This window comes from Phodopus roborovskii, unplaced genomic scaffold, assembly GCF_943737965.1.
Source record: "Phodopus roborovskii unplaced genomic scaffold, PHOROB, whole genome shotgun sequence".
NCBI lineage: Eukaryota > Metazoa > Chordata > Mammalia > Rodentia > Cricetidae > Phodopus > Phodopus roborovskii.
Genome location: NW_026126418.1, coordinates 67,567,474 through 67,595,002, shown reverse-complemented (window position 1 = coordinate 67,595,002; position 27,529 = coordinate 67,567,474). Strand labels below are relative to the sequence as shown.

The 27,529-nt window shown below is 45.8% G+C and overlaps 1 protein-coding gene across 1 annotated transcript; it reads right to left on the bottom strand.

The window, feature by feature from the left end:
• Window positions 1–313: 313 nt before the first annotated feature.
• LOC127222639 (histo-blood group ABO system transferase 1-like) lies at window positions 314–26,287 on the bottom strand. Its single transcript, XM_051184913.1, has 7 exons — window positions 26,209–26,287; window positions 7,215–7,284; window positions 6,595–6,654; window positions 5,277–5,324; window positions 3,975–4,010; window positions 3,347–3,481; window positions 314–1,235 (listed from the first exon to the last, which is right to left on the bottom strand). Exons 1-7 carry the CDS (start codon window positions 26,219–26,221, stop codon window positions 545–547), a joined length of 1,053 nt encoding a protein of 350 aa, XP_051040870.1. The 5' UTR covers window positions 26,222–26,287; the 3' UTR covers window positions 314–544.
• Window positions 26,288–27,529: the final 1,242 nt, after the last annotated feature.

The following is a 27,529-nucleotide window of genomic DNA, read 5'->3' as shown; positions in this document are numbered from 1 at the left end:
AAAAAAAAACCAACCAAACAAACAAACAAAAAGAAAAACTTCCCAAATCAATTTATTTCCAGGATGCATAACTACATAACTAGCTAATTCCCAAATGAAACAAAAATGAGCAGAGGTTATGGTCACAGGGAACTGATTGGCCAGTTGGGTTGAACAGGAGCTAAGAACCATTGAGGCCAGCAGGCTGTGAGTCTCCGAGCCTTTATGCCCATTGCTAATGGCACTGGCCATCTTCAAACTGCCTAGCAGAGGAAGGGACAAGCTGACTGAGGATACCCAGGCCCTCCGGTAACTGCATGACAGAGTTTCTCCGGTGTTCTGGAAGCTCCTGATGCCATCTCACTGAATAGGAGCACAGGGACACAGTGGGAGCTGAAGGTGGCCGTCACTCTGGGGGCTCAGCGTGTGGTAAACCAAGTGGCTGGTACCAGGGCTGCTGGAGTCTCAGGAGGGGTAGAGGGTGACCCTTCAGTAATGTCTCTCAAATCCTTCCAGTTCCTGGAGTGCCCCTGGATATAGGTCTGGCCTTTCCATAGGAACTCAGCTATCGGTTCCTGATTGCCTGATGGTTCTTGGGTACAGCCACGTATCTCAGCTTCTTCATGATGGAGGGCCAGCCCAGCAGCTGCTGGTCCCACATGTACTCTGGGGACAGCACCTTTGTTGGCTTGTGGTGTAGCAGGTACTTGTTCAGATGGCTCTCATCATGCCACACAGCCTCGATGCCATTGGCCTTGTCCTCCATCATAGCCTGATGACAGGCCTTGGTGAGATGGTACACCTCTACCACTGACCCCCCAAAGAAGGCCCCCATGTAGTAAAAGTCACCCTCATCCCAGGGGATGTAGGCCTGGGACTTTGGCCTGCGCTCATAGGTAAAGGCCTCTCGGCTGGCTCTGTAGAAGCCAGGGTGCAGGGTACCGAAGAGTGCTGAGAGAATCTCCACACCCACGTGGTCACTGAACTTCATGTCCACATCTGCGCACACCAGGTAATCCACCTCATGCAGAAAGCGCTGCTCTGAGAAGCGGCTGATCATTTCCATCCTGTGCATGGACACATCCTGCCAGCGGCTGTAGTTGCGCACGGTTAGCACCACCAGCTTCCGTCCTGCTCCCAGGGGCACCTGCGGCACATCGGCTGGACGGTCAGTGAAGACATAGTAGATGACCTTGTGTCCCACCATGAAGTGCTGCTCTGCAGTCTCCAGGAACAGCTTCAGGAACACCACGTACCTGTGAGGGAGGACAGAGTGGTATGGAGAGATTTAACACAGCTAGGTAAAGACTAAGCAGGGCAGAAACTAACCTGCAGAAACCACAGCTACTCAGAGGCTTGAAGCAGCAGCAGCCTGAAGATGGAGGTTTCTGACCCACCTGGTCCCACAGCCACTTTGTCCCAAATAAACACACAGAGACATTTTAATTATTAAACTGTTGGCCAATGGCTCAGGCTTCTTATTGACTAGCTCTGTTCTAATTATTAATCCATTTCCATTAATCTGTTTATTTCCACATGGTCTTATCTTACCAGAGAAGGGTCCAGACTGGTTACTCCTTCCTCTGCTACATGGCGTCTATTGGCTGCCTCTCTCTGCCTTCCTCTCCCCAGCCTTCTCCTGGTCCTGTAGTCCCGCCTGTCCTGCCTGCCTGGCTACTGGTCAAACAGTGTTTTACTCATCAACCAGTAAGAGAAATGACAGTCCACACCCCACACCCTTGCATTGACCTGAGCAGAGCCTGTGCTCCCAGGACCCACATTCTAAGCCCTGGTGGAACTAGATGGATTTTTAAGTGCCTGGTACCTGCATCCCTCCCTTGTGTCACTCTCGAGGACCCTCTCTCAGGGAAGGAAGGGCTCTCTGTATCCCAGACCATCCTCATCAGAGGTTTGAAGGTGCCTGAACAAGGCAGGCAGTTACTCATTATGTCCCACATTCACTCCAACAGAGGAAGAAACAGTCTCACAGCGTAGGAAAGAAAGGGGTGACAGACACCCTAGAAAAAGGGGCAAGCCTAAGCCAAACCCTCAGGTCCGAGAGCAAAGGGCTTCTAACCCAGGTTCTATGTCATCTCCCAACCTAAGAAGTGTTCACCTGATTCAGATGGCTTCTTCCCCCTTGATAACCCCCAGGACCATGTGTTAACAGGGATCCATCCCCATCACCTGGCCAGTGTACCAAGCCCTCCCCTCTTCAAGGACAGAAACAGGCAAGTGTCTGTGTTCCCTGTGTAAAGGTGACCATAGGGCTCCCAGCTCATTCCCTCAGGGGCCTTCTTCCCAACAAGCACCTACACACACCTGGAGGGCTCTTGCTCATGTACCGACAGCACCCACACAAGGTTGTGTTTGTGCCTTGTTACTGAGAAGTCCTTTTCCCCTAGGAGCTACAGGCATTCTCAAGGTGCCCAAGATCCCTCAGCTGAGCCCCAAACCTCTCCCAAGACTGATTGGTATGAAAGACTCAGAGCTATCATTGGATCTCACCCAGCACTGCAGGGAAGGATAAAGCCCCTCCCTTCTTATATGCAGGCAGCACAAATGGCTTTCTCAGCCCCCCACAGCCTTACACACTGTACTACTGCCCTGTCCTGCTCCCCACAGGCTCCCACAAGTGTTTCAGGGCTTCACAGGTCTTCTACTCACCACCCCAGGGCTGAGGTTAAATGTTTCACCCAACCCTTGCTGTCCAATTAGTCCAGCATCTGAGGACACATTCGTGGTCATAGCTCTGCTTGCAATCTGTCCCTTGCTGCCAGCCCTGGGGATGAGGACAGCCACCTAAAGTGTGTGCTGAGGGATGCAAATGGCACCTGACTAAGAGCACAGAGGGAGGGGCAGCTGGCCTGGGGTTCTAGAAGGAGGCAGAGCTGGGTTCACTCACCTGCGAGCCCATGAGACCTCAGGAAGGTGTCAGAGTGAACCAGCAGCAACCACACTGCATACTAAATACAAGAATGGAGCATGGTCTGCCTGGTGTCCGTGTGTGTGTGTGTGTGTGTGTGTGTGTGTGTGTGTGTGTGTGTGTGTACACCCATTGTATGTATTCAAGTTTACTTCCTGTGTGCCTGTGTGGAAACCAGAAGTTGACTTTGGGTGTCTTCTTGTGGCATTCACCTTTTTTGTTCTTCAGACAGGGTCCCTTCTCTGACTCTACAGCTCACTGTTTGGCTAAGCCATGCAGAAAGCTGCCTGATCCATTGTCTCTCCCCTCCACCCACAGTTCTGGAACTAAGGGGTGTGCCACCATGCCCACCTTTACATGAGTGTCCGGGATCAAATCAGGTCCTCCTGCCCCTGAAGAAAGTGCTTTACACACTAGCCATGGCCAGCACCCACTGCTTACTTTTTGATGGCAAACACGGTCAGTCCAACTGTGATGTTCTGAAGCCTGAACTGCTCATTCAGAATGTCGATGTTGAAGGTTCCTTCCCAGATGATGGGAGCCAGCCAAGGAGTCAAGACAAGAACATCTTTCCTACTGCATGGGGAGAGGGCCACAGGCAACATGTGACCAAACATGCCTGCAGGAACCTGCTCAGATTCCATACCTTCAGCTTCCCCCAGGGCTGCCCACCCTCCCTGAGGGAGCCTGAGGCACTCAGCATCAGCTCTCACTGGTTATGCCCACCCCACTCTACCAAGCTCTAGAAGCACCTGAGTTTAACTCCCACTGCACACACCACATCTCTGATGACAGGAACAGAAAACAAGAGCAGAAGCCCAGATGGGAAAGAAGATGCTCTGGGCTCCAGACCTGAATCAGACAACCCTAAGACTCTGAAAGAGTTGGTGGAGTGAGGGCGATGACAATCACAATCAAGCTTTTGGTTTTTCCTGAGTTTCGTGTTTTCCAGTGCTGGAGACTGACCCAGGGCCTCAGCTGTGCTACTGAACTTTTCCCCACTGCAAGCAAATTGTCCTTGAATACCTGTATGACTCCTGCACTACTCATGCACTGACTAAATACTCACCTGGGTGTTAGCACCTTTGGCTGGGCATAGGCCATCCTGCAAACAGAAAACACAGTAGTCCAAGATGACAAAAAGTTCAATGAGAAGCATGTCACTAGCAGCCGCGGACCAGGCAAACAGACCTGAAAGTGTGGTGGCAACCAACCTACTGTGTCTGTCCATGATCCTGGGAGCTAAGGATGGGCCAAAGCAAGATCACAGACTTACTTTACATAAGGTAGGGAGAGGAAAGCATGACACCCTCCTTAAGGCTGGGTGAGCTAAGGACTACTTTAATTCACAAGTCACATGAGACTCAACACTTTTGTCCATGGTAGAAGCCTACCAACCTGCCTTGCTCCTCTCCTGGCTGATGTCACAACAGAGTCTCAGCTCTCTATCTGTGTCAGAGACTAGCTCAATACTAAAGTTCCATCAAAAGGTCAAGTCCCAAGGGCCAGGAGCAATCTCTGCTCAGAAGCTACATGCCCTGTGATGGCTTGTAAAGCAGAGATCAGGGCAGGACAGATGCTCAGCAGTAAGAGCACTGGTTACTCTTGCAGAGCAACTGGATTAGGTTCCCAGCACAAACATAGAGACCACCACAGTCTGTAACTGCAGTTCCTAGGTACCCAAATTCCTCTTCTGGCCTCTTTGGGCAAGAATGTAGTGCTCAGACATACATGGAGGCAAAACACTCTCACTCATGAATCAAAAATGAATCTTTCCTTAAGTAAGTGAATGAGTCTTTAAAAAAAAAACCAGGAAATTTCTGCACAGGGATGAGGATTGATAGCACCTTATTGAATGAATCTGGCCAATCACATAAAAGAAACCCCACAGGACCCCAGCCATAGCATGCAATACCACAGAGTGGCCATGCTCAGAGAAACAACACAGAACGGACAAGGTGAGTGCGTGGATCTGCAGCAGGACAGGGCAATGGGAAGTCGGTGTTTGATGGACACAGTTTACAAGATGGAATGTTCTGGAGATGGACGGTGGTGATGGGTGCACCACAGCATGAATGTGCTTACTGCAACTGAACTGTTGCAATGGTGAGGATGGTAAACTCATGTGTTATAAATGTTGCCCTGAGAATGGGGTGCACAGCTATAAACTCAGCTCTGTACCAGATGAGCCAGCCTGGCTCTTTAAAAGCAAATGACATGCAGGTAGTCAACACAAAGTGTAGGGCTCTGTTCTCCACTTCTGGTGCAGGAAGGGACTTCCCAGCTGCCCACACTTACACATACACACACACCCCTCCATCCATACCCCCCACAGTCCATGGCTAGAGAGCATCATATGAGGGCAGGATACCTTGACAGGGCTACAACTTCCCGGACATCCAGCTCTCCATGGGACACGCTGAAGCTACAGAGGACAACACAGTAGACAGGGTTAAACCAGGAGGGTTTAGGGATCAGGTATAGAGCCTGGAGGAAGGGGAGTGGTACCTGAGGGTACAGTGGGTCTGTCACAGTAAAAGAACAGCAACATGGTGGTCACCCCAGGCACTATGCCATCAACATGAAATCAAACACTGTAATGCCATAGATTCTAAGGTCAAACACTGTAGTCAAGGTTCTGCCTCACACTACCAGCCACTCTTGAGTGGAACCTGAGCAAAAGGGAGTTCCAGAACACAGAAGAGTCCAGCCCCCACCCATCAAGAAGTGAAGTCTAGTCTGTCCTTGAAGAGATAAATTGAGGCTACAGTGCCTGGGTGACTTCAAGCCCGGCTTCTCGGAGGCTGGACAACATTTTAATATGTCACTTGCCCAGAACCATCCAGGCAGGCTGAGAGGAAGCCCAGTCGGTCCCAGGGATGGACACTTCAGCTGAGGGCCACCCTCAACCTCCACAAATGTGAGCCATCGGGGAGACCCACCTAGCTCTGCATAGTGACCCCAGGCACCTCTGGAGAGACAGTCATCAAAGGAGTGACTGCCTCCCAACACAAATGAGGGTGGGACAGACAGCTTTGCAGCACTGGAAAACTGACACAAGAGGAACTGGTGGGAACAAAGAGCAGGTGGGAGGCAGTGGAGACTAGTGGGAGGCTCAGCATAGACAAAGACCAAGGCCAGTCCCACTGAAGGGCATGCATGGCTTGTGCAGGAATGCAGAGCTGCAGGCTGCTGGAGAGGGTCAGTGGAAAGGATCCAATTTCAGGAAGCCTCCTACCCTCTGTGCTGAAGTAACTTTTGCTACTGTGAGCAAAGTAGGGATGAGACAGACAGACAAGCATGGGGCTCATGCAAGACCACAGGAGGCTCAGGAAACAGAGCCAAGCCAAGGGATGCCTTCCCAAAAGGCAGGCTGATAGGATCTGCTGACTGGGGGTTGTACAGACCTCCAACTTGGGTCTGGAGAGGTGGGTGGGGAACAGGAAGTGTCCTTAAGGCTGGCAGGTAGGTACAAATGGGAGGATGAGGCTGAAGACAGGAAAGACAAGTGCTTCCCAAAAAACCCTTTAAAGAGCAGGGGGCAGCTGGGGCTGCTCTGAGAAGCCTAGAGAAGGACTGGACCCATTCATGTAGAGGCACGGGCAGAGACTACAAGGCAACATTCAACAGGAAGTTCACTCATCCAGTAACACACACACACACACACACACACACACACACACACTCACCTAGTCATAGCTCCAGAGTCTCTCAATTCCTTCTGGCTTCTGTGGCTCACGAACCCATAGCTGTGGAAAGGACATGGAGACTGGCTGTCTGTGCCTCCTCCAGAATGCACCACTGTATCCAGCAGAGTGAGCACAGAAGCTCCCAGAGGGGATGCAGGGCCACATGACAGGAATAACCATGCCTACCACACTAGAAGAGGTGGTGACAGGAAGGTCCCTGGGGACAAAGCCTGCACTTGGACACCTGTGACAGTTGCAGACAGCCCCTTCTCAATGCCAGATGCCTACACCACAAGGCCACACCAGGGAGTATTCTACAGAAGCCCCAGTAGACATGGCAGTGCCTTTGCCGTATGACGGGTCACAGAACATCTGCACCTAGAGAGAACAGCCTCCAAGCCCTTCCTCTCCTTCCCTATACCCACCACATTGCTAGGGCCAATGCCAAAACCCCTTTTGTGGCATCAAGAGAGGCTTCACTATGGAGACATGCAAAAGCTGGGCATCTGTGTGTGAGGGGCCATCAGCACCCTCATCACTGCCATAGCAGTGGGGATGCTCATGGCTCAGGGTCCCCATCAGGGTCTCATGAGCTGTTCCTCACCAGACTGGATTCTTACCCAAGGAAGACCAAGGCAAGCACTATGAGGGGAAGGATTCCAAGGTGAAGCGAGCAGCATTTTGGTCTCCCTGAAAAACAGGAGCGCAGGATCCAGTTACTCACCCCCTTCCCAGACATGACTCCCCTCCACGCCTCTCCTGAGACTCAGAGGTCATCCTCAGGACTGTGGCTCTGCCCTATCTCAGGCAGCCCCAATCCTTGAGGGAGCTCCAGCCCCACTGAGCAGACAGAGGAAAGAAAGTTATTACTTCCAGCTCATGACTCCCTTGGGCCCTCAAGATCCCCTAGGGTCCCCATGTGATCATGCCACTGAGTACCCCTTCCTGTGGTTGCTGAAATGAAACACAATGAATGCCTTGGGGTCACTGCTGGCCCGTGTATGTAAGCATCCAGGAACCAGCTGGCTCCATCAAGAAGGCTAGGAACAGCTCTCCCCACCCCCCACCCCAGGCCCCTGTATGCTTACATACACGGGGACAGCAATGAGTCTGTTCTAGTGACTTTTCTCATGCTGGGGTTGAAGGCCAGGGCTGAGACAAGTGCTCCATCACTGAGCTATGTCCCTAATACCTCAGATGATTTTCGTGTCTCTGGAAGGTATGTGTTTTCATAATGAAGCCCAAATAGACCTAAAAGACACAGATCTAAATAGACTCACATGTGTGCTCTGGAGAGAGAGCTCAGTGGGTAAAGCGTTTGTCATAGCCACACAAGCATAAGGACCTCAGTTCAGACCCCCAGGGCCTAGGTAAAAGCCAGGCATCTGAAATCCCAGCACACCTGTGATGAGATGGGACATGGAGATGGGAGAATCCCTAGAAGCTCACAGGCCGGTCAGCCAGGCATACAGTGAGGAGCAACAAAAGGAGCACTGTCTCAAACAGGGTGAAAGGCAAGGACTGACACCAGGTGGCCCTGTGACCCTCACATGCACAGCCACACTCACAGGGTGTTTACACAGGTTCACATCTAAAACGGCTTACCCTCCCTGTCCCAGTCCGCTACTTCCCCTTTAAATCACTTGAGCTGGTACTTTGTTTCTTATTTCATTTGCTTATTTATTTGCATGTGTGTGCCTGTGCATGCCACAGGGCACTAGTGGAGGTCAGAGGACAACCTGCAAACACTGATTCTCTTTCCACAATGTGAGTTCCAGGGATTGAGCTCAGGTCATCCAGTTTGGCTGCAAGCGCCTTTATCCACTGAGCCAGCTCATTTTTCACTTCTTAAGTTTTCTCTCCACATCTCCCAATCCTCCACAATGGAGCAACTGATTTCTAAAAGCCTCAGAAACAAAGACAAAGTAACATTTGAACTTCATTTGTCCTTTTTGAGTTCTCCCCCTTTTGGGAGTTAGTAGTATAGCTATAGGGAAATATAACGGAAAGTAATATTTGTGCAATTGTGAAATTATTGTTTGTTGGGGAGTTTCTTCTTGTCCCTCCAGTTCCCTCTGCTGCTTCAGTCCCAAATAAACACACAAAGACCTATTAAATATTAAACTGTTGGCCAATGGCTAGGGCTACCTATTGGGTAGCTCTGTCTTAATTATTAACCCATTTCTATAAATCTATATGTTTCCACATGGTCTTGGCTTACTGGAGAATGCCTGGAGCTGATACTCCTTTGGCAGCTTAAATGGCATCTGCCATATGCCCCCTCTGCCTTCCTTTCCCAGAATTGTCCTCGTCTCCTAGTCCTGCCTGTTTTCCTGCCTCTAATGGCTATTGGCCAGTGTTTTATTCATCAACCAATAAGAGAAACAAATAAACAGAAGGACATTCCCCATGAGTTGCTCCTTTTTAACTTTTTAAAAGCAATTTCTTTGGGCATGAAGAGATGGCTTACCAGGTGAGAATACTGACTGTTCTTCCAGAACATTACCCAGATGACAACTCAAAACCATTATTAACTCCAGTTTCAAGGAATCTAATATGCTCTCTGACTGCTTCAGGCACCAAGCATACAAGTGGTACATGCATACATGGAGGCAAAATGTCCATACACATAAAAATAAATAATTTAAAAAGACAGAACACCTGATGCACTGAAAAGGGAAATTTCAAGATTTTTTAAAGGCAAAAACAGAACGGAATGTACATTTGTCTTTTCTTTTCTTACTTTGTTATTTATTGTGTTTTTGTTTTTTGCTTTGTTTTATTCTTCTCTGTAGCTCTGGCTGACCTGGGACTTGGTCTGTAGATCAGACTAACCTAGAACTTGGAGATCTGCCCACCTCTGCCTTTGAGTGCCACCAACACGCAGCTAAAAAACTTCTTTTAATGTTAATTTCATATCTAATAAAATGTGCCCATTTTATATGCTGCTTGATAAACTTTGAAAAAGTAACACCCCCCCCCTGCTGTGTCTGCTGTGCAGTGGTGGAGGAGGAAAGGGGTTTGTTGGCGTCCAGCCTGGCTGAAAAATTGAGCCTCAGGCTCAGAGAGACCCTGATTCAAAGGCAGCGGTAAAGAGTGATAAACTAGTGTGCCTGATGCCCTCCCCTGGCCTCTGTATGCTCACATCATTTTTTGAAAGCCATTGGCTGAGAGTCTCAGCATGGATGGTGAAGGGGCTGGCAAAGTCCCACTCCTGTCTAAAGAGCTATTGATAACTCTCAGCTGCTGGGAAGGGAAGAGTCTACTTTCTTCAGGAACGCAGCCCCTGAGAAACCACTCATGCTCCAGCAGATGACCCCACACCCAACCACATGCAGGTGGCATTAAGCGGATTCAGTGAGTTTTTAAAAAATCACATGAAATTATGAGGGAAATGTGTGGGGAGGGATAGAAGAGGAGAAGGATATAGAGTAGATTTAATCAAAACCTATGTATGTGTGTATAAAATTCTCAAGAAAATAAAAGTAAATCTAAATAAAACAAAATATATTTTAAAGCCAGCTGGAAAGACGGCTCAGCAGTTCAGAGGATCAGACCTCAATTCCAACACTCCCATTGGTGGCTCACAACCTCCTGTCTCCAAGAATCCCTGCTGATACCACCATTCTCCCCCCAAAACCAGTGTACATACCCACACACAAACATACATACATACATATATACACACACATATATGTATGTATATATATATTCATGCAATTTTAAAATAATAAAATGTTAAAAATGCATAGCTACACATGTGTGCGTCTATCTATGGAGCTGTGGGTCTGGTTTACCCTAACTCCAACCTTCACTGACAGCAGTGGCTATGTAATGCATATTGGGAAGGCAAGTACTCAAACTGTGTTTTTACTTTACTAAGCTGTTCTAGCTTGTTCTGTGACTTTTGGATTTCCATTGAAATTTTAGAATCTGCTGTTTGATTTCTATAAAAAAAAAATCTTCTGGACTTATACTTGGTTTTATGCACACTTCACTGACCAGCTTAGACAGAGAACAGCTTTACAACGTGAGGTCTTTCTGACCATGCATGTGGCAGCTATGTCTTCATTTCTATAAGCAATATTTGACTGTATAGGTTTTAGTATTAATTGGATATTACTGAAAATGATAAATTTTGACATTTAATGGATTCCTAAAAGTACTAAAGTAATAAAACCAATTTAGGCATTGCCTTTGGTTCCTGAAACCTTGTTCAGCTGACTTCACTGCTGAGCCTGTAACATGTAAAGGGAAAAGTCAGGAAAAAGAAGGACAAAGGATCAGAAGAAAGTGAGGCCACAGCTCAGAAATGGAAAATAGCAGTCAGGAACCTAAAGAAAAAAATCCCAAAAAGGAAACAGTGGGTGCTTGTTTTAATTTAAGACTAGAGGGATATCTATTTTCCTAATATGTCCTAATAAATTGAAAATAAACTGATTTGAAAAGTACTAATAGCACAGATTCACATATATAATTAAAACATTCATGACACTAAGATCATAAATAAAGATTTAAGGTAACATTAGTGAGGAAAGTACAAATGGATGCACACAACTAAAAAAAAAATGGATATGGATGGCTATATCCAAGTTAAAAGGCCAAAAATGGAACAAGACTTGGAATCAAGAAAACAAAATTCTCCAAAAAACATATAAGCTCCAGTCTGATGGCACTACAAACAGAAAATGGAGAAAATTAAGCCCCAAGTGAGTAATATAACATGGCCCCAGACCTCACCACAACCAAATCCACTGAACCATTCACACTGTAAAACTCAGCACACACCACTTGCCAAAACTGAAATAAAGACATGATCCATCAAATTCCATAGATGTGGGAAAGTCTCTAAATGTAGTAACCTTGATTTTTGTCCCTGTAGTTCTGCTTCTGGCTAAATGGTCTTGTAAACTGAAGTATGTCATCCCAGAACATGGTTTTTGTGCTTAAACACTCACCCTGAGGAAGGCTCAGTGCTACACTGGAATCCACAACAACCAGTGTAGTTGCTGGCCAGCTAATAAAGATTTTATTAGGTTATACCAATGTCTTAGCTGTCTTTCTCTGGTGATTACTTCACAACAGTATGTATATGGATGTACAAATGCATGCCTGATACCCCAGGAAGATCAGAGTGATTCAGGTCCTTTGGGATTAAAGCAACAAGTGCTTGTTAGGCGCCATTGGGGTTTCTGGAAATAAAACCAGGTCCTTTACAAGAGCAACAAGTGCTCTTAACCACTGAGACAACTCTCTGGCTCCTAGCCATTTCTTTTGATCCTTGTGATTTCTTTTCTATTTTACCTCATATTAAGTTGTTTGCCTTTGTTTGGGAGGTTTATCTGTCTGTTTGTCTGTCTGTTTTGTATGGTGGCTAGGGGTGTTACTGCCATGTGTGTGTTTGAAGCACATGCATGCCTATTGCCCAAAGAGAACACAAAAGGATGTCAGATCCTCTGAAGCTGTGGTTAGAGAACCATGTGGTTGGTGCTGGGTATTGAATCCAGATCCTCGGGAAGTAGCCAATGCTCTTAGCCACTTGACCATTTGCCTGCTCTCTCCGCCACACACACACACACACACACACACACACACACACACACACACACACACAAACCAAAATTGATGAAATACAAAAGGGATATGTAGTAGTTTGAAAATAATTGGCCCCCGTATTCTCATAGGGAGAGGCACTATTCAAAGATGTGGCTTTGTTGGAGGAAGTGTATCACTGTGGGGATGAACTTTGAGGTCTCCTGTATTCTCAAGCCATGACCAGTTCTTGTTGCCTGTGTCAAGAGCTACAACACTAAGCTGATTTTCCAGCACCATGGGTGACTTCACGCAACCATGACAAGTAAGCTAAAATATAAGTTATAGCCTCCACCAAGAAAGTGGCCTGACACTTTCTCATCTTTACCCTTTCTTGTCCTAACACTGCCTATAACTTACACTAAGTCACACAAAGAAAAACTGTAATATTCTACAATGAGAAGTGTTCAGTACACTTGTAGTTTTGGTTTGTTTTTATGCTGGAAGATCTCCAATGAAATCTTCAACTCAAACTTAATAAGGATAAAGCTACAAGCCCTAATCTTATAAACACTGTGTTGACTTAGTGTGTTTAGAACTATACTTATATTTATGATTAATTACCAAAATAAGCTTCATTTAGCCTCCTGTATGTTAAGCATAAATATCAGGTATCCTTAACAAATACTTGTTCCTCAAACTCCTCAGACATTTGCTGAATATAGAATCTTCATTTAAAAACTCCTCACAGTAAACAGAGATCCTCTCCTAACAAGAAAGCTTTAAGATCTCCAACGAAAACAGACCACTGTGCCAATGACTCTACAGGGACTGTGGTAATGCTAACCACTGGGGAAAACTCTTCCCTGCCCCATCTGCCTCTGGAATCTGCACAAACTGTGGATATTTTGGGTTAATGACTGTACTCAGCCTCATCACTGTAAGGTCAATTTTTTCCAAGATCATTCTCTACAGAAAAAAACTCCCAAACCTAAGTCTGACAGCCAAGGCTATGTGACAACTGAAGATTAAGAGCTGATCTTTTCTGACATCCAAAGACCCACTATTGCTTCTGCAAAGAACTACGTAAGCCTCAAATGACAAAGTATTTTAATTTATGTAAAACCATTTAAATTATACTTCCTACTCAAATTTATCCTTCTCAGATCTGTAATGATATTGACAGCTAACTGTAGCTTTAACAACAGCAAACACCCAGATGCTTGGTCAGTCAATTTCATAAGTATGGCTTGCCTTTCTGACAGGCATCACACTGAGAAAGATTTGGAGTCTCTAAAGGTTATGAGAAACAGACAAGTAAGTTACGTAGATCAAGGGAAAATTAATGATGTAAGTTATACAGGTCTAAGAGGATACACACACAGATACACAGACACACACACTACATATGCATATGCATATACATATATGTGTGTGTGTGCGCGTGTGTGTGTGTATATATATATATATATAGTTATGACAGTCCAAGAAAATGTGTTAAGGTCTGAAGAAATGTAAGCTTAAGTAAGTCATTTATGGTCAGAGGAAGTAATTTAAGATATATGAAGTTGTTTCATTTTTTTCCTTCTCTCTGTGTTATTGTTTGTGGTCCCACTCACCCCTCTCCCTCACCCATTGTCAAAATACACAACCAGCCCTCCATACTCCTCCCTTGACTTGTTCCTTTTAAGGTTTTTATTTCTCCCCATTCCCTCGTGTCCTAATCTTACTAGGAAAGAATGCCCTCTCCAGAACTAAAACAAAGTTTGTCTTTCACCCCAACAACTGCTCTCAGGACACTCCTCACTTCCTCGGCCTCCGTTTGTACGCTCTCCACTCGCCAAACCCCAACCCCTCTTATTCTCCACCCACTTCTGTAGTCAACCCCATGATATGGGATACCACCTCTCCTCCCCTTCCTGCACAACATAAACTTCTCCTGAACATACCCAAAGGCGCTTCTGCCTACATTTCCAAACTCTAATACTCCCTACCCTTAAGCAACCCCCTGCCTAGACCTCAAACCCATCGTTCCCATGCCACACCTCCTCACGATACAATATGCTATGTTAACAGTCAAAATAATGAATAGAACCTTCCACATAGTCCAGGACCTTTCCTTCATTAACTGCTTTCCCTTCACACCCTTAAATATCTAACCTTTACACCATCCTGTCACCATTCAGCGTTCATTCCTAAATCTTCCTTAATACTGCTGAATGTCCACTTCCAAGACTTTCGCCTTCACGCAGATGGACCCTGATACTCAACAATCAACAACTGCCCTAGACTGCTCTTCCCCAGTGATTCCGAGACAGTCCCCATCATTTTGGCCAGCCACGCCTACTGACTTGGACTGCCTCTCCATTCTTCTTCCCACCTGTTTCAGTATCTAGATGACCTCCTCCTCTGTAGGCCTCCCCACCCTGATAGTCCTATCCCCAAACCACATATCTTGGATTCTCTCTTACCCCAACCTATAAGCACCTCAACGTAGATCACCTAGTATATCTGCACTTCTTATCTCTGCCCTTGTGGACAACTTCCTCCAGTCATAGACCCCTAAATACTCATTCTTGATACATTCCTTATACCAAGCCACTTCTGAACCTCCTCATATTCTCATTCCTCCCTTCTAATAATTATTAATTAAGTAATTAAACAAACCTTAAAACATTGTCCTTTCTACTCCAAGCCATCTCCTCCCAGATATAAACAAACCTTCCCATCCTTATACATCTAAAACACATAAGCACTTTCTAAAATTGACCTTTGTCCCTGTAGCCTACCTCTCCTCTAAATATAACAAATAACTCTGGTGTGCCCAGAGTACTTGATTTCCTTCCCATAGGTGCTAGAGCTGAAGGTAAAGACAGAACAATCAGGCCTTGTTTCTTTTTGTAAAATGTTTTAAGCTATATATATGGTGCTAGGATGTAAAAGCTTAAATAAGTTCTGAAGGTCTAAGAAAGAGATTTAAAGTGTATCAATGCAAGTTGTAAAGGTCTAAAAGAGTGATTTAAGGTAGGAGAAAAATGAAAAAATGTTTCAGATTCCTTGCCTTCTTGGTATACTATTGTTATATTCAAACTTCAAAAGTTCAATGGAATTCTCATAAGTTTTCAGTCTAATCCTGGTAAAACACTGATTGCTATTATCATAGTCACCAGCGCAAAAAAAAAATTAAATCTCCTTTGGTTGTCTTCTGAGTATTGATTTAAAACTGCATCTTATCATGCTGGAGACATCTCTGTCCAATCTACACATCCATCCTCCTGCACAGAGAAGAGGGTGTTAAGGCTTTTAGCTCAGAATCATTCCTTTGGGTCCTCAGACTTTTCCTCTGTGACTCAAAGAAATGAACCCACTACTTTCTCTGCAAACAGTGGTAATGCTAATGTATCTAAAACCTTTATCTCTTTTTGTAAACTTTAAAAAAATCATGTAAGCTTACAGGGAGTCATCTGAAACTTCTAGGTTCCAGATTAGTACTCCTATCATTCAACAGCTTATCTTTCCCCAGATGGTTGTACTTGAGGGTGGGATTTACACCTTCCTCTGAACTTTACACTTCTTCCCTTCCCCCAAATACCAGGACCACAGGCCTGAAAGCTTCAAACATACAGCCATGATAGAAAATAAATAAATAATAAACAAACAAATAAATAAATAAAGTTGCCCCCAAGCACAGCCAGGCCAGTCTCTATGAACTTGAGGTCAGTCTGATCTACAGATTTCCAGGCCAGTCAGGCTACCTAGAGAGACCCTGTGTCAAAACAAATTAGTAAACAAATCAAGAATGAAAACAACACAAGAGGAGGCCCAGAGCCAAATAGTGAACCCATGCTGCATGCAAACACTTTTTTTTAGGATGTTGTGATAGGAAGAGTAGGACTTTTGTAATATAATTTTCACATTAGCTCTCTCACCAACTCAAGCACCTTGAGCCTTGTGAACAGAGGCTGGGAGAACATCACATCAGCTATGTACAGAGGCAATTTCCACCAGTGGAAGGGGCCCCCCATAGAGCCATTTATAGGGGGTCAGCCCAAATGGTTCAGGGGTGTTCTAACCCTGAAAATCACAAAGGGTAGGAGAGCTATCCAATCATTAACGTCAATCTCCATGGTCAATTTATTGAAGGTCTCTTTAATGGTTCTATTTATCCTTTCTACCTGAGCTTTGGGGTCTGTATGCACAATGTAATTTCCCATCAATCTCCAACATCTTGGCCAGTCCCTGACTTACCTGGGCAACAAAAACTGAACAATTGTCTGATCGTACTACCTTAGGTATTCCAAATCTTTGGAAAATTTCCTTCAGTATTTTTTTTAGCCACCACGATTGAGTTCTCCTTCTTGGTAGGGTAAGCCTTTACCCATCCTGAAAAGGTGTCTATACAAACTAATAAATACTTGTTACCTTACTTGGCTGGCTTTACCTCCATGAAGTCCATTTCCCAGTGAGCACCTGGGTTGCTTCCCCTCAGTCTCTTCTCAGGAGGCATTCTTGAAGGATTAGCATTAACCAGATGACAAGGCACACAATGTCTTTATCTCCTGCCAGTCTTCTAGAATATACTGTCATCTGAGTTCTGGGGTTTTAGACTTCTCTACTGCAGGCAGCAGGTTGACATCCTGGGCTGCCTGCTTGGCTACCTGGTCAGCCATCTGATACCCTTTCGAGATGAAATCTTTGGCTTTCTGGTGTCCAAGACAATGTATAATGGCCAGTCTTTTGGCAAATATAAGGCTTCCAGCAAGCTTAGAATTTTTTTGTTTTTGTTTTTTACTTCCTTCCCTGCTGAAGTAAGCAGCCCCCTTTGTTTATAGGTAGCCCTGTGCATATGTGCAGTCTCAAAAGCATACCTGCTGTTCATGTAGATGTTTATGGATTTCCCTTCGGCTATCTGTAAAGCTTGCGTAAGGGCCATGAGCTCAGCATTTTGTGTTGAGTTTCCTTCCAGCAGGCTGCTGGCCCAGACTATGCAGGTTCCATCCACCACCACTGCCCCAGCCCATCTTTTACCTTTTACCATGTAACTGCTCTCAGGTCAATGCCTCCCCGGCCAGCAGGATGTCCATAAGATCTTTGTGAATCCCAGACTCTTCAACCAACAGTTGACAGCAGTAGTGAGTCACTGGTTCATCAGTCTCCTCAGGCAGAAGAGTGGCGGGGTTGAGGGTGGCTGGTAGAGCGAACACAATCCTCTCAGTGAGAAGCAGGCTTTGGTAGTGAGTCATGCAGGCGTTGGTCATCCATTGGTCCGGAGGATGCCAGACAATGTTCTCCAATGCATGAAGGGCTATTATAGTTACTTTCTGCCCCAAAGTCAACTTCTCAGTGTCTTTGACCAGTACAACCACAGCTGCGATAGCGTTTAGAAAGCCAGGCCATCCACTGGCTACAGGATCAAGCTTCTTTGACAGATAAGCAATGGGTCTTTTCCATGGCCCTAGGGATTTGGTCAAAACTCCCCGGGCTAATCCCTTATGCTCATCCACATAAACGATAAGAGGTTTAGTTATATCAGGGAGGGCTAGAGCAGTTGCGCTCAGCAGGGCCTTTTTAATGGCATCAAATGCCTCCTGATGCTCTGGGGCCCAGGTGAATATTTTATTTTCTTTAGTCAGCAGGTAGAGTGGAGCTGCTAAGGACACAAACCCCAAGATCCATAGCCTGCAAAACCCAGCTGTCACCAGAAATTCTCTTACTTGCCTGGCCGTGGTTGTGGCCAGTGTGTGAACTAAAGTTCTCTTCCAAGCCTCCATCAGCCATCTTTGCCCATCCTGTAGATTGAACCCCAGGTACGTTACCTCTTTACTGCAAATCTGGGCCTTTTTGGCTGAGGCTCGATAGCTTAGGTCAGATAATTCCAGCAGCAGTGCTTTTGTTCCTTCCAAGCAGCCCTGCTGGGTGGCCCCTGCCAGAAGTAGGTCATCTACATATTGGAGGAGGGTCACCTGGGGGTGTTGGATCCTGAAGCTGGCCAGATCTTTATGAAGAGCCTCATCAAAGATGGTCGGGGAGGTGAGCTGCCCAGTTCTGCCCATGCCAGGGTCCCTCCATTCAAAGACAAAAAGTGGTTGGCTGGTGGGATGTAACCTCCGGCAGAAAAAGGTGTTTTTTAGGTCTAAGGGGATGTTTCTGCTCCGCTCAGGTGGGAGGGCACTCAGCAGGTTATAAGGGTTTGGGACAGTTGGGTGTATGTCCTGCACCCTTTTATTGTCCTCTCTCAAGTCCTGCACTGGCTGATAATCATTGGTCCCAGGCTTCCTATCCAGGGAGATTGAACAGGAACCAGGATGCCTTGCTGGGTTAATCTTTGGAAATGGGGTCGAATTCCTTCCCAAGCCTCTCTTCTCATGGGGAACTGTTTGACTGATACTGCTGTAGCACTAGCTTTCAGTTGAATAACCTGTGGGGGCACTTGTTTCACCAGACCCACTCCGGATACTTCAGCCCAAGCTGAGGGAATTTTGGCCAATCGCCAGTCCATATTGGAGGTTCCAGGCCCATCTGAACAGTCTAGGTCAAGCCTGGGCTCCTGGTGGAGTTTGTACTCATCTTCTAGTCTAACAGTGAGAACTTGCAATTGATTTCCCTGTTTTATCAGTTACTGATAACTGCTCAGAGTCAAAATGAATCTTGGCTCCTACTTTTGACAGAATGTCTCTTCCTAACAAAGGGATAACCAGGAATGAGTGGGATACCTGGCCCATAACCACTGTTCTTTGGGTAGTCCATGAATACTGCCGTTGCCCTGTGGCACCCATTACCCAAGATTTTTGTCTTTTAATTTTTCTAATGGCTGTATCAGCACAGAATGCTCCACTCTGGTATCCACCAAAAGTTTAACTGGTTGCTCCTCCACTTTTAAAGTTACCTTGGGTTCAGGGAGGGGATCCGAACCCCATCTCCCTTAATCTTTATCTTTCCCCATGGTTAAGACCTTTGATCCCTTGTTTCTCTTCTTGGGGCAGTCCTTTGCCCAGTGTCCTTTTTCTTTATATAATATGCACATTGGTCCTTGTCCAGTGGGGTTCTGTTGTCCAGATTTCCTGGCTGTCTAGGGCCTGTTTTAAATTTTTTAACTTTTTTTTTCTCCCTCTTTACTATTTTTTCCTTTAGCCACTGTGGCCAAGATTTTAGTCAAATTATTTTCCTGTCTTCTATCATGCCTTTCCTCTCTCTCCTTCTCTTTTCTCTGTCACTTTCTCTCTCTCTCTCTCTCTCTCTCTCTCTCTTGTCTATCTCTCTTTTCTCTGTCTCTCTCTTCTTTCTCTTTTCTCTGTCTCTCTCTCTCTCTCTCTCCTGACTCTTTCTCTTCTCTTTCTCTTCCTTGGTCTTCCTTTTGTAATACACCTTCTCTGCCTCTTTCATTAAATCACGTAACTCAGCTTCCTGTAACCTCTTCAGTCTCTGGGGTTTCTTTTTAATATCCTTGCCCTATGAAGGCCAGAACCATCGAAGCTCTCTGGGCTTCTGAGGTAGGGTCAAAAGGAGTCCTCTCTTTACCTTAGCCAAATTGGTGGGTCGTCTCGCGGCACCTCAGACACCCACCACCAAAGCCTGGCAATAGACTTTCAAGCTCTCCCTACCTTTAGCAGCGTTGAAGTCCCAACTGGGACGAGTCAAGGGGGATCCCAAGTCAATCTCGTTTTGCAGCTGCATGGACCCATCAGCCCCAGGGACATGTTTTCTCACCTTTAACAGTATTAGTTTCCCAATTATAAAGATCTGAGGAGGAAAAGGGCCAGTACTGGAGAGGCTGCAATCCAGCCACCCGACATTAGGGGGCCAACTCCAGCGTGGCTCCTTTCCCAACTCTGGAGCCTGAGCTTCAGTGGGGGTGGAAGGTCATCCATCCAGGTGAAGGATCAGAACTGTATCAAGAATGACTTTGAGAGACACTGAGGAAGGATAGTGGTAGCCTCTGGCTGGTCACCTCATGGGGGCCAGAGCAGGGAGGGAGCTGGGTATCTGCCCGTTGCCCCAGCCCATGGCCGTTCGTCTGTGGCTGGGCCCCAGTGGCCCTGGCGCACTTGCCTCTCCCTGGGTCTCCTGGCCCTGAAATGGCCCCGCACAAGTGCTCGTGGGTGGTGGGTCAGGATGAGAGCCAGGCCCACTCTGAAAAACAGTTGCCTTAAAAGCTTAGATAATCTCAGAATTAAAAGGATTCCCTCTGGCTGCTCAGAGGTACTTACAAAGTCTGCTAGACTTAACTTCAGTCCAGTGGTCAAGAGTCAAACTAAGGGGAGTTATCAGTCATCACTGTCTATAGACAAAGACACACAGAACGAAAATGCATGATACAAAAACTAACAGAAACTAACAGATCCAGACACAAACAACCCATTCACATCTTCCACAATCAGGCAAAAAATTGGACGGCCACGGAGGAACCTTCTGCTTCAACAACAGAAGTTGGTACTCTGACCAACCCACAGACAGAGGCCATCAGCCTCCTCACCTTCCAGGGTATCCATCAGGGTGGCAGCCTGTGATCTTCCTAGCATGTCCCAAGAGGACAGCTGCAAACTGAAACCGAAAATGCGTGTTCCAGAAAACAAATGCAAGAAAACACTCAGAACAGAGATGCCGGCTCATACACACACACACACACACACACACACACACACACACACACACCAGGGAGCCTCCAAGTTGGTTCTTGGGTGTGAGGGGTGGTCGCTGATTCCCAGCCAATGCACCAAATGAAAGACCCATAGAGCACCCAAAATCACTCACGAGAAGCAGTTTTGATGAAAACTGCATGAGGGCTTTTTATTCCAAGTGCACTGGGGTCCACAGTAATAAGCCATGCAGGGGTAGAGCACTGAGGACCCCTACCCCGCATATTGTAAACCAATCATCTCATAGCATCAACAGCCCGCGCAGTGCGTGCCAATCAATTTAAACAATTTTACAGTTTTTAGACCAAACTTTAAATCATGCAAGCCCAAGTTTATAGACGAATCAGTTTTCTATAGCTTCAGTGGTCTGCATTTGTGTGGCTCGTAGACCTTTTGCCTATTGACAGGCAGAGGTCTTTTGCCTATTGATAGGTCTGGAATTATAGGTATTTGGGGCTTTTTAGATAGCATTTTTAAACTTCTAACTTCCTGGAGTCATTGGAGAGTTAGGCTGTAATTTTCCATCCTTGCAATATCATGAACTGTTCTACAGACCATGTTCAATCTGGACTCTTCCAGATACCTCTGGCTGAACTCTTCTTCAATCTTCGTATCTCTAATGAGAAATTCCTCCTCAACAATACCTAGGAACACTCATTTCCTCATTTGCATTCACTACCTACAGTCATTCTGGCACAACTGACTCCTGCCCTTAGCATCATAAAGGAACAAAATTGACATCACAACCACAAAGGTCTGTTACCCACTTATATTAACCTAATTTCATATCTCAAAGAAAAAGTTGTAAATGATCAATTCATTAGGAAAACCAGATTCTATGGTCCCTTATATTCTATTCTTTATGGTAAAGTCATTATGGAAACCAGATTCTATTGTCCCAATTTACTCCTTTATATGCTTTTGGTCTTCCATAACAAACACAATTATCCTCTTTTACAAAACGGTTATCATTACCCCAATGACAACATTCTACAATTCCCACAGCACACCTCTTTTGTTGTCCCTATGGTTCCTTCCTCCTACCCTCTGCCTGGTGCCCTCACACTTTTTATTTACCTGGGCTACAGTTCTACAAATGCTGGGTCACTGTGTCTTGCTACACTTGATGTTCTAGGATTTTATCACATGATCAAAACAAGTAGCTATCCTATATATTCCTCACAAGCTTTCCAAATTTTTTTTCCTTTTGGGGAATTCTGCATAAAACTGGCATTCCTTGCAATCCTGCAGGACAAGCTATTGCTGAGCTGGCTAAAAAAAAAAATTACTAAAACTACTACTTCATAAAAAAAGAGGGAGAGTAAACACTCAAACCCCTTGATTTATTAGCCCTAGTGATAAATAAACCCTAATTCTTTCTATAGGTGATGATGCATATTCTTCTCTAAAGGCACTGTGCAGAATTCTCTCATTCCAATGCATGCCTACAGGTTTTCCAGGAAGACCCAAAGGATGGCACACAGGAAAGCCCCTCAAGACTTTCTTACTTGGGGTGTAGAGTATGCCTAGTAAGTCATGAATTTAATAGTCTTCATAATTAAGGAAAAAAAATGTTCAACTCTGGTCCAGAAGAGCCTCCCACAGAGACTTTAAAATGTCATTGGCTGAGTACTCTGCCCCTGGCCTGGGAGCAAGGAAAAGAGACATCTGATAAAAAGGTTCAAGAATTAGGAGATCTGGGCCAGCCTTTTCCCCTGCAAATCTGTTCATTGTGAGTATCTTCATTATCAGATCAGTGAGTTCTACTTATGGGCAGACTCACTGGGCACATATTCCCAAGCACACTATCATTCATCCTGTCACTTGTTTTGATGCTTCTCAAATGTGTTTTTAAATACTACTGCATATCTACCCCAACCCTAACTTCCCACAGTCTCCATGGTTTCCTTACAACTACATTGGTTCAATTCCCCTCCACCCAGTGTGTGTTGCTGCTATTAAGTTATTTTGTTATCACCCAGGATACCAGACTTAGCTCGTCTGAGTACCCAAGAAAGATCCAAAGGTCACCCTAAAATATGTAACAGCTTGGAAATCTGAATATGGGATTCTTACCAATATCATTTAAACTCAAAATAGACCTTCTATTGCTGAAGGATAGTGTTGAAACCACAGCATTATGCTGACTCCGCTCCTGACAATGGGCAGGAAGCAGCTCAAAGGACCCTGTGTTATGTAGCCATTTCATGGCTACATCACACATTATGGGGCTGCTTGAGGATTAGGACCCATGTGCAGGCTTCCCCTTTTTTAAGGGAGGACCTCCACCTCTTCACCCATTCGCCCCTTCTCTACTTCTTCCCCCTCTCCCCATCTCCCCTTTCCTTCTTCCCTTTCCCTTGGTCCCCTCCCCACTCCCCCAATAAAACATGGCTTTGTTGAGTCTCCTGGTCCATGTTACATCTATCAGTAACTGAAACAAGAGTTGGCAATAGGACCCCACAGGTAAGCTTTTAAGACAGTCTGGGTGTGTTAGCAAACATTCTTGTTATATAAACGTAGCTATCAGTGTGGTGATAGAATGAGGACCACACAGAGAATTGGGAAATGGAACTCACGATGCAATGTAATCACTGTTATCACACAGTGATTCACTCACTGGGACACTATGAAGTGGGCTATGAGTGTATTTCCCCATCATCCACTCTTAGGATGGGATTTGGACCTATTGCAGGACCATCTCTTGAGGTTGGGGGAGATAACAATGTGGAGATTATCATTAAAATACAACTCAAATGCTGCCCATTTAAACATAGCGCCAAGCAAACAATGGTCTGTGTCAGCATGTGTACTTACTCTCAGGAACTGGCCAGCCCACGCATGACTGTGTACAGGCGCCCTTACTGAAAGCTTATTCAGGGAGATCACTGCCTTGTGAACAGCTCCCATCCTTCCACTGCTGCTGTGGGCAGTTAAGATTTTCCCTTTCACAGCTTCACTGTGCTTATTTTGGCTTTGCCTGCACCAAGATACATAAAACAGGTAAAAGAGCAGGCACTTGGCATATTAAAGCACCAGGAAGTGGTGGGTGGGGACCCAGAACAATGAGAAATGCCAGAGCTGAATAGGATGTAAATTACTGCAGGAAGTCAACTATACTCTGTGACAACAAATGGAGACATTTCCTCCACCACCCACCTAATCCACCCCAACCCATGCCTGGCCTGACCTTTGTACAAAATCTTGAGGAATAGGTCCAGGTCAGGAGCCCCAGGCTTTCTCCCACCTGCTCACCCCACTCCCACCTCGAACCAGCTTCCCTTGCACCTGGGCAGCCCTGACTTACCCTCTAGACATGGCTGGCCCGATGAAGGAAACCCTGGCTCCCTTGAGGCTCCAGCACTCCACACACACCTGGTTTTGCTGCCCTGGTCACTGCATTGCATCATCTTAACTCCCCTGCCTCTCTCCAGGAGCACCCTTTCCCCACACTGCCCACTCCCCCACCTCCCAGCCCCCTAAACCACACCCCCACCCCTGAGAGAGCCTGGCCCCTGAGCTACAGGTTCAACCACAACTTGTTTTTTCACCCAGCTTCACCCATATCCCAACTTGCATCCCAGAAATAGAAGTATCCCGGGCCCTGCCACAAAAATATGGCAGATCTGCAGCTCCCACACTGCACAGGGTGCTTGTCAGGCCTCGGTGTCTTTTGCTGGGGAAGGGGTGCAGGCAGCACTGAGCTTCCTCCCTGTCCTTACTGTGAATGTGTTTAAAGACACTGGAGTTTCCGTTAAAATTGCTAAGATGGTCCCGGAAGATGCTCAGTACGAAGAGCCTTTCAGCATAAGCTTGACAACCTGAGTGTGAGCTCTGGAACCTATGAGATAGTGAGATGAGAGTCCAAAAATTAATAAAAGTGTAAAACATCTTGGACCCCTGAGCTAACACAAAAGGAAAGGGAACTGGGCAGAAGAATTTGATCAGGAGGACATGACTGTAGGCCTGAGTCCAGTTCTTAGAAAAAAGTAGTTCACCACAAGCTGTATCAACATTCCTTTATTCTGAAGAAAAGCAGATAACCTGTAACTGCTGGTTGTATAATCCTCTGGCCCACAGGATAATTGACAAACTTGTGACACCATGTCCCTGCTTTATTCTGCTCAAATGTATGTAATTGCTTTACTTTGTACTTTGTGTAATAACCTTAAGTAACCATGGAAACTTTGTAATCTTGTGACTTTCAGCCTTGTGGTTTTTCCCTTTAAGAACCCTTATGATAGAGGCAAGGGACCCTCCTCCTGCAGCTGCTTTGTCATTTTGCTCTACAGGGTCCCTGCTGGGGCTTGTAACTTGACAGTAAACCTAGTGTTTTGGCATTGGTGAGCCAGTTCTTGGTGGTCTTCTGGGGTCTTGCAAACTAGGTGTAACAGTAGAAGAGAAGCATCTCCACAGTGTTGTCCTGTAATCACCACATACACACACACACACACACACACACACACACACACACACACACACACATATACAATTCACATAGAAATCATTGGAAAACTGTCTTCTTTGTTATGGGGAAATCAGTTAAGATGGTAATTTTGCTATATATATTTTACCACAGGGACAGAATGAAGTACTGAAAATAAGTTTTCCTATTTAAGGTATAGCCCATCAAGGACTAAACTCAATAACCTTCCCCAACTAGTAAAACTCTGGTATACATGCCTGTTGATTCTATCATACCCTTGCCCTTTGTTCTGATTAATAATGAGACAATAGCACCAGATTGTAAGATCCTGCTCCCACCAATGGGGTGAGACACAGTCACCACTTGCAAGAGAATAAAAACTAAGTGCTTTGTGTCCATCACACATAGCACACCCTTTTTGCAAAAAGATATTCCCTTCCTAGATTAAGTTTGCTTTGTTCCTGTTTTTCTTTGTGAAACACAAATAATCTTTTCTATAAAAATAACTCTAATTTGACCAGGTGAGGGTTGCGGAGCCAGCCCCAGCCTTCATTCCATCATACCTCTTCTCCAGCCCTTCTCTAGCCATGAAGGATTACTGGCCTCCCCTTGGCTTCCACCTTCTGCTTTTCCACAGGAAATATGGACTCCTCTAATCCTGGAAGGCCAGCTTCATGGGCCCTGGCTACCACCTCTGTGCTGGATTGTCTGGGCAGGTACAGAAGAGGATGCCCCATAAAGAGACAGACAGGTCACTTGTGCTCGGTGTCCTTCCACAGCAGCCTTGCCCACTCAGATCAGAACTTTCTAATATGACCTAGACCTGGGTCCGCCTTACCTTCCCCTCACCAGTACACATGCACTCCCATACAGATCCGGGGATCCACAGGGTTCCTGCCAGACTGCAGACCTGGCCCTGCCACCTCTGAGCCCCATGTCCCAGAAGCAGTGAATCTCCAACCAGATGGTGAGCAATCAATTGAGGGTACCCACAACCTCCTTCCTCATCCCTCAACTCACCTCTGAGGTCCATGACAGGACCCTGGATGGTTCAGTTTCTGAGCAGCAAGTAGTTGGGCACAGCTGAGACTTCATGCACCAACCCCCAGCAGGACCAACCCCCAGCAGGGAGAAAACCCAGTCCTGACTACCTGTGGGTGGGGAAGAACTCTGGCAGACTTCTGATTAGCCCAGGTGTGTCTGCAGGAAACAGGTGTCCTCAGCCAGATGTACCATGGACACAGGGGGTATGCCACCCACACCTCATATGCCAGGGACTGCGGATGCTTCCTCCTCAGGTCAGGCTCTAGCCTGTGGTCCCCCAAATCTGCCCCCACTTCCTACTCTATCAACCCCACCCCCAAACTCTCCTCTTCTGATCTTTGTTTTAGAACACTCTCATCTTTCTCCCTCTCCTTCTCTCCTCTCATCTCTTTCTCTCCCTTCCTTTACTGTCTTCTCCCTCCTCTCTCCTGAAAAGCAAGTTTTTGTTTACAGAAACAGAAACCTTGCATAATAAAGAGTTTTGTTAAAATTGTACAAGACCAGGTAATTATAAACCTTAACAGTCCTTAGCATTTGGAAGTCTAATTTTGTTTTGAAGTTCTCTTACTCTCAGAAATTTTAAACTTTTGAACATAACATTAGTCATCACATTCCCCTTTGAGTTATACCCTGAGTCAAATCCTTGCCTCTGTGCTGTGTATCTCTTCATATTAGGAGTTAATGACCATCCACTTAATAGATGCTAAGTGGGAATTTGTACAACTGGCATTGATGATGCAGGCACCACCCATAGTCAGCAGGTACAGGAGAACTATGAGCCCTGTACTGGCTGATAGCACATTCACTAGCCAGGAAAACCCTGAGAATAACAATGGGAAATTTTTGTTTTTCCTCCTTTAAAGGCCTCCTCCCTGTTTATAAGGTGGGGCTTTTCTATCACTAATGTTTCTAAATGGTTTCCATAGAAACAACTTTCCCCTAAAGCTACACAGTGACCTCCCTATGCTTAATAGAGTCGGTCACTCTCCCATGCTGTAAACCCACCCTGAGTAGACAAATCCACCTGGGGTACAGAACTAAATAGAGAATTCTCAATAAAGGAATCTAAAATGGCTGGAAGACTCTTAAGAAAGTGCTCAACATCCTTAGCCATCAGAGAAATGCAAATCAAAACAACTCTGAGATACCATCTTAATTCTTACTCCTATCAGAATGACTAAAATCAAAAACACCAATGACAATTTATGCTGGAGAGGATGTGGAGAAAGGGGAACACTCCTCCACTGCTGGTGGGAGTGCAAACTTATATAGCCATTTGGAGATCATTATAGCAGTT

Excerpts from the sequence above, each read along its gene's own strand:
- LOC127222639 (XM_051184913.1), bottom strand. Across the intron at positions 3,482-3,974 it reads CCAAAGGTGCTAACACCCAG|TAGGAAAGATGTTCTTGTCT; the intron begins GTGAGTATTTAG and ends CTCCCCATGCAG. Across the intron at positions 1,236-3,346 it reads ACCGTGTTTGCCATCAAAAA|GTACGTGGTGTTCCTGAAGC; the intron begins GTAAGCAGTGGG and ends CCTCCCTCACAG.